Source organism: Peromyscus eremicus, chromosome 8a (assembly GCF_949786415.1).
Source record: "Peromyscus eremicus chromosome 8a, PerEre_H2_v1, whole genome shotgun sequence".
Lineage (NCBI taxonomy): Eukaryota > Metazoa > Chordata > Mammalia > Rodentia > Cricetidae > Peromyscus > Peromyscus eremicus.
This window is the reverse complement of record NC_081423.1, coordinates 78610308-78623758: the sequence shown is the minus strand read 5'-3', so window position 1 is coordinate 78623758 and position 13451 is coordinate 78610308. Positions and strand designations below refer to the sequence as shown.

At 46.8% G+C, this 13451-nt stretch overlaps 1 protein-coding gene across 1 annotated transcript in view; it reads left to right on the top strand.

The window, feature by feature from the left end:
• Positions 1 to 8901: 8901 nt before the first annotated feature.
• Ube2z (ubiquitin conjugating enzyme E2 Z) overlaps positions 8902 to 13451 on the top strand; it is a 15721-nt gene continuing 11171 nt past the window's right edge. Inside the window, 3 exon segments of the mRNA XM_059271605.1 lie at positions 8902 to 9343; positions 11233 to 11305; positions 13248 to 13435. Of these exon segments, the coding sequence (XP_059127588.1) occupies positions 9009 to 9343; positions 11233 to 11305; positions 13248 to 13435 (596 nt within the window). The 5' untranslated portion in view covers positions 8902 to 9008.

The window sequence follows — 13451 nt, the reverse complement described above, 5'->3', positions numbered from 1 at the left end:
CTGGGGGGGTCTTGCTTTATTTTGTCAAGACCTCGGGCCTGCCTTGCTGTGTGGCTCTGGCTGGCCTACAACTGGCTGTGTAGAACATGCTAACTTTGAATCTGGCTAGCCTGGAACTTGCTATGTAGACCATGCTAGCTTTGAAATCATAGAGATCCACCTGCTTCCACCTTTCACGTGCTGGGATTAAAGACATGTGCCACCTATTGTTTTTAGCAGGTAACATTTTTTTTTATATTTATTTTTGTTTTTTTAAGACAGGGTTTCCCTGTGTAATATCTCTGGCTGTCCTGGAACTCACTCTGTAGACCAGGCTGGCCTCAAACTCACAAGAGATCAGCTTGCTTCTGCCTGAGTGCTGGGATTAAAGGTGAGCACCACCACCGCCCAGCAACAGGTAACATTTTTTTTTTTTTTGATTTTTATTTATTATGTATAGTGTTCTGCCTGCATGTATGCCTGCAAGCCAGAAGAGGGCACCAGATCTCATTACAGATGGTTGTGAGCCACCATGTGGTTGCTGGGAATTGAACTCAGGACCTCTGGAAGAGCAGTCAGTGCTCTTAACCTCTGAGCCATCTCTCCAGCCCAGCAGGTAACATTTTTGAGGAGCTTAATTTGCAATAATCTCTGGGGTTAGTGTTTAACAGCAATCCTATGAATTGTAAGTATAGCCATTAAACCTGTTTTGTACATGAGCAATATGTGCTTAGGGAAGCAAAATAATTGTCCAAAACACTGAGCAGGTTTTTCGAGACAGGGTTTCTTTGTGTAGCTTTGCGGCTCTCCTGGAACTCACTTGGTAGCCCAGGCTGGCCTCGAACTCACAGAGATCCGCCTGGCTCTGCCTCCCGAGTGCTGGGATTAAAGGCGTGCGCCACCACCGCCAGGCCTTCACCTAAACTTAAAAGTGCTACTCATTCTGTTTCTCCTCCCCCAGTCCTCTTCATTTTGCCACAAAATTTAAGGCAGCATATTAAAGGTGGAAGTGTTAAGCTGGTGAGATGGCTATGTGGGGTAAAGGTGTTTTTTTTCCAGAGCTGAGGACCGAACCCAGGGCCTACCTTGCTAGGCAAGCGCTCTACCACTGAGCTAAATCCCCAACCCCAAGGTTCTTTTTTTTAAAAAACAAGGTTTGTCTGTGTAGCCCTGGCTGTCCTGCAACTCACTCTGAAGACCAGGCTGGCCTTGAACTCAGAGATCTGCCTGCCTCTGCCAAGTGCTGGGATTCAAGGGTGTACCACTACACTCATCTGAGTAAAGGTTCTTGCCACAATAGCCTATAGACCTGTGTTGGCTTCTAGGAGTCCACAAAAGATGAAGGTTGGGGTCAGCCTCGTTGTATCTAGTTGAATTGTGAGTCTCATTTTCGTCATCAGTTAGCTTTTGAAATGTTCTCGAATAAACAAGACAGTTTCCTCTTAGAGAATCTATAATCTTTGCTTGAAACTGAAGATGCTTTTGGAGAGTGTGGACTAATGAATTGCTTAGACAGCTTCCTGCAGCATCTTTTTCTATGGCCTGTGCCGAGGCCTTCCCTAACCCTCAATTGGCTAAAATGGCACTGGTACCCCAGGTAGGAAAATGATGAAACTGTTGCCACCCCCCAGACTACATACACACATACATATATGCATGCATGAGTTTTTATGTGCATGCAGTCACTCAGGCCAGAGAAAGCTGTCAGATCCCTGGGAACTAGAGTTACAGGCACATGTGAGTGGTAGTGGAACCTGAACCCACATCTGCAAGAACAGTATGCCCTCTTTAACCATTAAGCCAGCTCTCCCATCTGAAACAAGTTTGGTTTTGTTTGTTTTTGGTTTTTCAAGACAGGATTTCTCCGTATAACCCTGGCTGCCCTAGAACTCACTTTGTAGACCAGGCTAACCTCGAACTCAGATCCACCTACCTGCCTCTGCCTCCCAAGTGCTGGGATTAAAGGCGTGTGGCACCACCGCCTGGCCAAAACAAGTCATGTTTATAAGTAACGAAGTGAAGGGAAAAGCTCCTGCCTAAGGTTGCATAACAACACTAGAACCTGTTCTTATCGCTATGCTAACTCAGGGAGAGTTTGAGTTCAGTGGCTGGCCCGAGGTCATGCAGCAAGCCACCATTCCCACCCCAAGTCCATCTGGTGTTTACTCCTGTATTTTTCAGCTCTGTTGTATATGGGGCCAGGTGGTCTAATGGTTGTCTTGAGGGGTGGGGTAGTAGGAGCATACCAAACATAGCCACTAGGTACCAGTAGCAACAGATTCTCACGCTGACAACCGTTGACAAATGACCTCCTATTTGGTTTTCCTAAAGGAATTCCCCAGGTTGCCGACCAGAGGTAAATCCCAAGACAGACTGACAATCTCAGGCCAAAGACAAGGAAGAGGACTGAGGTTGACTTGGCAAAGTGTCACCACGGGAGCAATAGATTAACTGGTAATGCTATTACGGAATACCATAACCCTTGGGGACACGATGCTGGCACCCTTGCTGGGTCACTTGCTTTAGAGGTAATCAAGGAACACTCCCCAGGGAAAGTAGTTGCTTTTTCCTTCTTGTAAAATGCCAGGAACCTATTTTTCTTCAAGAGACTGAGAAGGATCTTCCATCCCATCCCAGGCTTCACAGAGCCTTGGCGTTAGCTGAACTTAACAGATCAGCAGAGCTGGAAGTCCAACAGGTGGACTCTTGGAGGGGACGTTTTTATATCCACTATAGGCTAGTTAGTGTTAAAACCTCCATCCTAAGGCTCTTCAGGGTCTGTGGCATAGGAGTTGATGCATGCATGAGACTATTTTGCTTAGTGCAAATTATTGTAAATGAATGGAGATGTTTTGATCTTGGGGGTTTATGAGAATTAACTGTGCTCCGGGAAGAGCATAGGAACCACAATCTTAGGAACTGAACATGAGTCCGGCAGTATGGCTCAGTGGTAGACTGCTTGCCTAGCATGTTTGAAACCCTGGGTTCCATTCCCAGTGAGGGGGCAGGGAGATAAGAGATGCATGGGCTTGGGAAGCAAACAAAATCTCAGCCCCGTCCTAACTAACACATTAATATCTCCTGAGTGGTGACTTCTTCATCTACTATGGAGCTGAGACTGACTTCTGGTGATTATAACAAAAGGAAATATTGCTGTACGTTGGTGGTACACACCTTTAATCCCAGCACTGGGGAAACAGAGCCAGGCGGATCTCTGTGAGTTCGAGGCCAGCCTGGTCTACGGAGCGAGATCCAGGACAGGCACCAAAACAACACAGAGAAACCCTGGCTCGAAAAAAAACAAAACAAAACAAAACAATATGGGTAATATGTGTAAATGAGATAATTTACAAAATTTTACATATGTGTACACGTGTGCTTCTGCATGTATGTGTGCCAGGTTTTACATGTTGCTAGGGACCAGGGCTTTAGGCAAGCATTCAACCAACAGAGCTACACCCTATCGCCATCCACCTTATTTTTTGACATAGAGTTTCACTGAATCTGGAGTTCAGATGCTTTTATTTTTGTCTTTTTTTTTTTTTTTTTTCCCCAGCGCTGAGGACTGAACCCAGGGCCTTGCGCTTGCTAGGCAAGCGCTCTACCACTGAGCTAAATCCCCAACCCCCAGATGCTTTTAATTATGTGTATGTACACGTGTCTGTGTGTGGGTATGTGTGTGTGAGTGTAGGTGCCTGAGTTAGTCAGATGTGTCTTATCCTCTGGAGTTGGAGTTTCAAGCACTTGTGAGCGGCCCAGTGTGGGTGCTGGGAACTAAACATGGGTCCTCTGCAAGAGGACCGTGCTGTGCTGTTGAATTGCTGAATCATCATTCCAGCCCCTCAAACCTAGTTTTTACGTGAGTGCCGGAGAGCATAGCTCAGGTTCTCATGCTTGGGCAGCAAGCACTCTACCTACTGCAATGATCTTTATGACATGATTAAACAGCTATTAGGAATGAGTGTGGCAGCTTATGCTAGTAACCCCAGTACTGCCAGGAGGATGAATTCAAGGCCAGCCTTTGCTACATGTTCTAGGTCCAAGCTAGCCCAGGCTATGTCTAGGCTGCTTCAAACACCACCACCAAAACTGAATATATTCATGTATGTGTGTGTAGTGTGGGTGGGCTGGGGGAGGGGAGTATTTTATTTTCTTTTCTTTTTTTTTTTTCTTGGTTTTTCGAGACAGGGTTTCTCTGTGTAGCTTTGCGCCTTTCTTAGAACTCACTCTATAGTCGAGGCTGGCCTTGAACTCACAGAGATCTGCCTGCCTCTGCCTCCTGAGTGCTGGGATCAAAGGCGTGTGCCACTACCTCCTGGCGAGTATTTTCAATTATTAAAAGCTTTAAAATATCTGGTCCAAGTTCTGATTTTTTCTTTAGTTCAGGATTTATGATCTCGTAGGGAAATGTTCGTGTACTCTTGGCATCGCATCAAGACAAAAGCTTGAGTGCTGGAGGGGAAAAAGTACCCAAACAGCATGGGGACACACACCCCTGGGAAGTGGGAGAAGACTCTTCATGGTGCATCTTTTCAGAAAGGCCATCTGAACACTTGTCAACCTCTGTTGTGTGAGGGTGACACTTGCCAAGTGTTATCACATTGGATTGACGCATCGCGGAAGTTGGGGGGGATTTAGAGCCGGACACCTATGACTCAACAGTCAGCCATCCCCAGAGGGCATAGAAAGAGTTCCAGAAAGCATTCTGTTGCCCTCTGGCCAAGTTCCCTGTGGAAAGGAGCCAGATGTTGCCTTGAAAAAGTCAGTGGACACTGGAAGAAGTTTGCCAACTTCCTTTATGTTCACCTGTCTCCTCATATCATCTCCACCTCCACTCTGTCAGTGCCTCCAGGGTCTCTCCGGAGGGTGGTGAGCTGGCCCCTTAAGCAGCTGCCATCTTCCACAGTCCCTCAGGCCTTGACTTGCGGGGGTTTTGCGCAAGTTTGGCTCAGCACTTTAAAAACACAATACCTAAGGAAGAGGTGGAGAAGAGGTGAAATGCTAAAGAGCTATCCAGGGGAAGGGCCAATGGCTGTCATGCAGGGCCTCCTGTCCATCCTGCTGACCTTTGTGCAGCAACCTAATGGCCCTAGAGCTAGAAGGACAGGTGCTCCGGGCTTCCTGCTCTAGAAGAGGCCTAGCCAGACATGAGTAACCAAACCACTGAAATAAAGTAGCAAGCGCTATAATAATAAAGGCATGAATAAACCAACCATAAGAACCAGAAGAGGGGTAATTAAAACTAATGCTAATAATAATATGCCTGGAAATGTTATGGCTTGGCAGAGAAAGTGGAATTCCAACTGGCTTTAAAGGATGTGTAAGAATAATAAGAGTTTATTATTAGCCCTGGGCAGTCATTGTGCCCATTTATTATCACGTTTTCTGCTTTCAGTATCTATAGTTGTCCCAGTTTTACTATGAGGAGTAGAGGTTTGGAGAGGTTAAGTAAAATTTCTTACGGTAGAGCAGAAGGGAAGAGTATTTTAAGCAGGAAAGTATATGTAGAAAGGCCTAAAATAGCTGGGCATGGTGGCACATGCTTTTAATCCCAGTACCAGGGAGGCAGAGACAGGTAGATTGCTGTGAGTTCCAGGCCACCAGAGCTGTATAGTGAGTCTGTCTAAAAAGGGGGACTTGAGGTAGAAAGGAGAAGGAGACAAGTCAGGAATTGTGCTTGTTACTTTTAAAAACACTGGTGCAGCTGGGCTTGGTGGTGCACACCTTTAATCCCAGCACTCAGGAGGCAGAGGCAGGCGGATCTCTGTGAGTTTAAGGCCAGCCTGGTCTACAGAGTTCCAGGACACCTAGGGCTATACAGAAAAACCCTGCTGGTGCAGACATCATGACTCACATCCTCAGAAAAGCCTGGAGGGGTGGTATCTTCAACATTGTATAATGCAAAAACATGGACTTAAAGGTAGGATGTTGCACACATTAAAAAGTAATCTTGGGCTGGAGAGATGGCTCAGCGGTTAAGAGCACTGGCTGTTCTTCCAGAGGTCATGAGTTCAATTCCCAGCAACCACATGGTGGCTCACAACCATCTATAACGAGATCTGGTGCCCTCTTCTGGCCTGCAGGGATATGTGCAGACAGAACACTGTATACATAATAAATAAATAAATCTTTAAAAAAAAAAAAAAAAAAAAAGAAAAAAAAATCAGTACTTTAAAATTAGTACTTTTAAAAAAAAAAAAAAAAAAAAAAAGTAATCTTTGGCCAAGTGTGATGAAGTGCACCTTTAATCCCAATACTGGAGAGGCAGAGGCAGGTAGATTCCTAGTTTATACAGTCAGTTCCAGGGCTTCACAGTGAGACCCTGTCTCAAACAAACAAAATACCCTAATCTTTTTGGGGAGTGTATTACTGAAAGGGTCTTATAGCCCAGCCTGGCCTCAAAGATATATAGCCAAGGGTGACTTTAAACTCCTGATCCTCCTACCTCTTCCTCCCAAGTGCTAGGATTACAGGATTGTGATACCATGCCTGGCTCTAAAATCAAATCTCTTCAACTAGGCAAGCATGGTGGCAGAGGCCTGTATCTTAGCACTGGAGCCTGAGGCAAGAGGATCCTTTCAGGTTTGAGGCCAGCCTGTGCTACAGGGTGAAACCCTGTCTCAAACCAACCCAAAGACCCTAACCTCTTATTTCTGAATCTAAGGCAATCTTATCCTGGTTCTTGCCCTATCATTTCCAGACCCTGAACTTGGAAAGTGTTTTAGCCAGGCATGGCGGTGCACATTTATAACCTTAGCACTCAGGGGGCTGAAGATCAGTGGGAATTTGAGGCTAATCTTGCTATATAGTGAGATGGAGGGAGATGGAGGGAGAAGAGAACAGTGTCGTAGAAGTGAAAATAGACCGAGGAATCCTTCTATTCCAAAGGCAGGTTTGGGGCCTCTGTGACTGGAACCAGGTTTGGTTCCCAGCACACACATAGGGTTTCACAACCTTCCACAACTCCAGCTACAGGAAATCCAAAAATTCCGTCTTCTGACCTCCATGGGCACCAGACACACACATGGTACACAGATGCAAAACACTCATGTTAAGTCCCTAAGATAAATTATACTAAGACCTATGCTGAATTCACAAATAACAAACAAGATAGAGCCCCAGGTGTGTGTGGTTTTAGGGTGCAGAGGGCAGGGCAACTCATCCCGAAGGAAGGACCATAATTAGTAAAATGACAAGGTGAAATGTAGTTAAGTGTGGGAGTGACAGGAGCACGAAGCGGTTTGAACTCGTCTGGAGTCAGATACAGTCCTGTCTCCTGCTCTCAGTGTGACCGCATGTGTGACTGACCTGGATACCTGCTGTCTTTCCACCTGTCAGAATAGGCTAATAACAGGTCTTACATCATAGAACTGGTGAAAGGAATAAATAAGATAAAGCAGATAAAAAGCGCGTGGCCTTAAGCACTCAATTAACAGCAGGCAGCTTCAAAACAGAATAAAGTATTAGCTGTTTCCAGATCCCCAGACCACAAATTAAGAAAACCCAGGCTTTTTTGGTTTTTGGTTATTGGAGACAGGGTTTCACTGGAACTCACTCTATAGACCAGGCTGGCCTCAAACTTGCAGAGAACTTTTTGCCTGCCTCTGCCTCCCAGTGCTGGGATTAAAGGCCTGCACCACCACTGCCTGGCTCGAAACCCAGGCTTTTCATTTGTTGGTTTTTGTTTTTTGAGACAGGGTGTCACATAGTAGCCTAGACTGACCTTGAACTCAATTTGTGGGACCAACTATTCTGGAACTCACGACCCTCTTGTTTCCTCAGCTTCCCTAGTGCTGGAATTACAGGCATGTGTGCCATCATAGGAGCCAGGCTTTGGGGGCGGGGTAGTGGGGAGAATGTTGGGGAAACGTAATCCAAAGTGAGGCTCTGGCTATTTGTTCAAAACGAGTATTCAGAAATGTACTGACAATAATATGAATATTTCATTGTGTGTGGTGGTTTATACAGGTACTCTCAGCACTGGGGAGGCTGAGGTAAGCAGCCATTTTTGGAGACCTTGTCTCAAAAACAAACAAAAAGCTTCATACACTTCGTTGTAGAAGTATCAGTCTGTTTGTTATGAATGCTGCCTCAGTCCAGCTGGAAGGGTTGTCTAAATTCTCAACCATGTGGTACACGGGTTTTCTGGCAATATTATGAGCATACACACACACACTCTCATATTCATGTCGGGAGGACAAGGTTTAAGGTCTTTTCCTCTTAGTCATAGAATTAATTTTCTTATTACAAATCTCAGCATAGTTCTAAGAAATCCAGAATTTCAAACCCCTTAATTCTAGTGTTAGCAGAGAGAAAAGGCACTGAGCTTGAAATCAAGCTTGACGTTTGATTCCCGCTACCAAGCTGTCTACTTCTGTATCATTATCTCCAGGGCAATGCTTAGCAACAGCTCCTGACCTTAAGCAGGCCTTTCATAAATAAATATTGAATAAACAGAAATAAGGTGGTGTTTCATCCGCAGCTTCTCATTCCGTTTTCCCTCTTGGTCCAGCCGCAGGCAGGGGGCAACAGTAGTAGTCCTTGGTGAAAGGCAAGACGAGTCATGATCCATCACAGAGCTGTAGGGACGTGAAGCGCCCTAAATTAGTAGCTCTCCCTCCGACCATCCTACAGGGACGGTGGACCTCAGTCCTACCCTAGAAGAGCATCCGATGGCCCCTCCCTTTAAAGGAGAAACTGTGGCTCTCTCCTTCGTCTCTGAACTTCCTTCGTCCAGATCAACACTTGAACACGAAGCCTTCCAGGAAGCTGGGCTGCCACAGCCTCAGAACCAGCGCCAGCCTCAAACGACGAGTCCGCTAGCCCCCGCCCCCAGCCCTGGAGGACCGTGGGTGGACGCTCTGGCAGCACGCCTCTCGCTGGTCCGGGAGGAGGTGGGCGGAGCCAGCGCCGCCCGGGCTGGGGAAGCGGAGGGTGGGGACACTCTGGCCCGGCTCTCGGTGGTGCGGGAGCAGCGGCCGCTCTGGTCGGCGGACGTGCTGCTGAGCAGTCCCGGAAGCGAAGCAGCGATGGCGGAGAGTCCGACTGAGGAGGCGGCGACGGCGACGGCGGGCGCCGGGGCGGCAGGCCCCGGGGCGAGCGGTGTTGCCGGTGTGGTCGGCGTTAGCGGGAGCGGCGGCGGCGGCGGCGGCGGCTTCGGGCCGCCTTTCCTGCCGGATGTGTGGGCGGCGGCGGCGGCGGCGGGCGGGGCCGGGGGGCCGGGGAGCGGCCTGGCTCCGCTGCCGGGACTCCCGCCCTCGGCCGCTGCCCACGGGGCCGCGCTGCTTAGCCATTGGGACCCCACGCTCAGCTCGGACTGGGACGGCGAGCGAACCGCGCCTCAGTGTCTACTTCGGATCAAGCGGTGAGCCCGGGTTTTTCCTCCCTCAGCCGGGAGCTCCAGGGCTCGACCTTCCCCGCCCCCCCCCCTTCCCCATCGGGGCTCACTCCCGCCTCATGTCTTCCAGGCCCAGACCCTGCCGGCCTCCGCTGACCGGGCTTTAGTGCCTTGTCTGCCTCTCTCTCCTCAGCACTCAGCCCTGCACGCCCGAACCGATCTAGGGGTGCCCTCAGGCCTACCCCGCCCCTTGGCGACCTCCGGTGACCCTTCGACTCGGTTCCGGACGCTCTATCCCTACCCCCTCCGGTTCACCCGAAACTCGACCCTTTTGCTCTTCAGTAGCACTGGGTCCCGCCCTTCGCGCCTCCCCTCTTCCCTGCCCCACCAGCCTACCTAGAAGCTGCCCTCAGGCCCCACCCATAGGTTCCCCCTTCATCTCTTCTGGAGCCCCGCTTGGAACATACTCTGCCTGCATTGCCTACTTGTAGACTCAAGCCAGCCTTCCCTTTTACCTTCCCTTGCCTCAAATCCCCGCCATATGGTCCCTTCCCCTGAACTAGATAGCCTCCCTGACTTTCCAGATCTTCTCTTGAACCCCCTTTTCCGGTCTCCCCAAAGCTATCCCACTCTCACACCTGTTCCAGAAACTCGGCGTCCCTTCCCTCTCCCAGAGTCACTCTGGATTGTAATATCCTATTCAAGAACTTTTCCCCTGTTATTTTCCCCCTGGATGGTCTGGTTTACTTTTGTGAAGCAGATGTACTCTGTTCAAAATAGGAACAAAAGACCTACTGCCTTTCTGTGCTTGTGTTTCTTGGGTGACTGATCTTAGATCATATCACTTCATAGATGACCGTGTTTTTGCAGAAGTACTTACATGGTATCATACCTACTGCATAGGAAAGGTTGACACTGTTGAGCTGTTAATTCTGGGACCTGTTCCTGATGACCAGACTGACTCTCTTCATGCCCCGTATAGGTATTATCCTGAACATTCCAAGTCCCTTCAGGTGTTTGCCCATCTACATATTTTTCAAGTTTCTAATAAAAAAGAAATTACACCATGCTTGTAAAGTACCTGGCACTGTGCCTGATACAGAACAGCAACTTCACAGAGATTGCTACCTCAAACTTAAACTCAGAGTTCAGCTCCGTGGCTGTTGGATTCTCCCAGTTTTGATACATCTTTGAGTTTGACCTGAACATGTCTACTACCCTACCATGTCCCCGGACTTCCTCATAATTGACTTTTTCTTGAGGTAGTTCTCAACTGATCCATTCTAGTTGATTAGATAATGACCTAGAAATTTCATCTATCATAGTTACTAAATGTCATCTTCCAGATAAATTCTGATGATTTCAGAGAGTTCCCTTCTCCACAACATGAAGAACTCTATCCTGTTAGTTTCCTGGACATACAGGTCAGGGTAGACTTGCTCCTGCTGACTTTATACAGTCTCCTTACCAGCAAAGGTCCACCATGTGGCTTATGGAACAAGTTTTGTAGTAGACTTGATGTCTTCCCAATTACTTTTTAGGAAATCTCTGTGCTCAGGTGTAGTACCTGGGAATCTGGGAGCTAGATGGGAAGTAAATGAGTTTACATGTGGGAAGAAGTAAGTGGGATGTGGCTTTTCCAGGGTAATATCTGATACCGTTGGGATATTGGCTCATTTCTTCTCAGTTACCCCCCCACCCCCCAGGAAACAATGCCCCTTTGATAATAATTTGCTCTTTGTCTGCCTGACAAGTATTCAGATGAGATTTCTCAGCCAACAAGACAGTGCAAACGTTTGTGGTACCAAGCACCACTTTCTCGAATCCCTCGGATCATTGAGGTGATAATAACTGTCCCGCTCAAGGGTTTTCCCATTTCCTTCCTCATTCCTCCAACCTCTTTTGATGTTATACAGGGATATCATGTCCATTTATAAGGAGCCTCCTCCAGGAATGTTCGTTGTACCTGATACTGTTGACATGACTAAGGTATGTAACTTGATGGGGGTTGGGGGCAGGGGAATTATTGGAAAACTAGACCCACAAAGTTGAAAGAGCCTAAAACATTATTTAGCTTTCCTCTCATTATATAGATGAAGAAATCAAAACCCCAAGAAATTGAGTGGCTTGCCCAAAGTTACACAGTGAGAAGTGGAGCAGAATCTTAAGTAGGTGTGTTATTAGGGTACACATAGGTATTGTCTGGCTTGGGAAATCCCCAGATTGACAAGATATACCTCTTGTTCCAGCTTAGCTATTACCAAGCCACTCTTTCCCTCTCCAATGCTCCACCCTGCGTGATAAATTACAGTCCCCTGTCCATTTTCCCCCAGCTCTTGTTCCATCTTAGCATCTTGATTTTTACTGTGGTACTGCAAGTCAGGTACAGGGAAGGCTGGGGATGAAGCCATCTTGGTTTAAGTGTTTGTGGTATAAAGGCTCCTATTCTTACTGATTTGGAGTGTCTCCCTTCTCCAGAGACTGTCCTCTCTTGTCTTCTACACGGAAAGCTTCCTACATAATGGTCATATTCCTCTGGCATATATACCTAGGCTTCTCAATGAATGGTCTCAGGAGTGGATTTGCACATAAGCTGATGTTAGGAAGAAATCAGATATCCTAAATCCAGTGTTTTAAGCAAAAACTAATGGGTTTAGATTTCCTAAAGTAAAAACTCAAACTTTTGTATTGTTACTTTTTTATTTTGAATTGATTTTTTTCCCTTTATTTTTGCTTTCATGTGGTTGGAAATGTTTTTCCTGGAATGTGCTGTCCAGTCAAATGCTAGAGTAATATGCTAATCTTTGAGGCCTTAGAATTAATGCCAGTTGACTTTACTATTTCCAGAGTTTGCAGACTAGAGTATAACCTCCTGTGTTGCCAGGGCAGGGTAGGATTATAGATTTGAGGCATGGAAGTGCAAGGTCCTTTCCCTTTTGCTGTTTAAATTCTAAGCATACTTAAGTCATTAGGAGCCTTTGAAAAAGAGATAGAATTGAGCCGGGCGATGGTGGCGCATGCCCTTATTCCCAGCACTTGGGAGGCAGAGTCAGGCGGATCTCTGTGAGTTCAAGACCAGCCTGGTCTACAGAGCGAGTTCTAGGACAGCCAGGGCTACACAGAGGGAAAAAAAGAGAGATAGAATTGAGTCAGCTCAGGTTTGCTTCTCTTCTTGAAGGGAAATTATGTCCAGTAATTATGGCTTGTGGAGGAAGCGAATTTAATGTTATATCTGAAGGAATACTGATTTATTTTTTATCTATTTTTTTACAACAGTGTTGGGGGATGGTCTGTTAGCTGTAAGTGGACTCTGAGTTTTCCCATTTTTTTGTATCTTTGACGAGATAGTTTTGATCCTCCAGAGAAAGCAAGCAGACGCCCTATGCATCCATAGTAGTCATTAGTTCTACGCTGTTATTGGCACTGGTGCTATAACCTCCAATCCCTTTCTTCCATTCGTCTTACTTCCCCTTCCTGTCATACAAATAGAGAGTGGAGTTGCATCATAAGCATGGTTAACCTTGTTTGGCAAATTCAAACATCTCAGTAAAAGAACGTATTCATTTCTTAAACGTAAGAAATTGCTGTTTTACATATTAGGTTCCATTTATTGTTCATATACCAATTAGGGAGGTCTCATAGGGAAAAAACAAACTGTTTTAAGGTAATATTGACTAGGGTACTTTGTACCTCGGGCTTTAACTTTCGAATATAAGCTACTCCACTATAGTGGGATTTCCTTAAATTGAAGACCTACTTATATGAGTGAGCCCAGGCAGTTAGTTCATTCTGTATGGTGAGGACGTGGAATATGAACACCAGGCAATGCATGCTGATTGTCACTGCTTCTGGTGGGGGTAGCAGGTGGAAGCTAGGAGGGGTTGTGGTGGGTCATCACCTCACAATTTTGAGATGGGGTTTTATTTTGCAGATTCATGCATTGATCACAGGCCCATTTGACACTCCTTATGAAGGGGGTTTCTTCCTGTTCGTCTTTCGGTGTCCACCCGACTATCCCATCCACCCACCTCGGGTCAAACTGATGACAACGGGCAATAACACAGTGAGGTTTAACCCCAACTTCTACCGCAATGGGAAAGTCTGCTTGAGTATTCTAGGGTAAGAGGAGACTTCT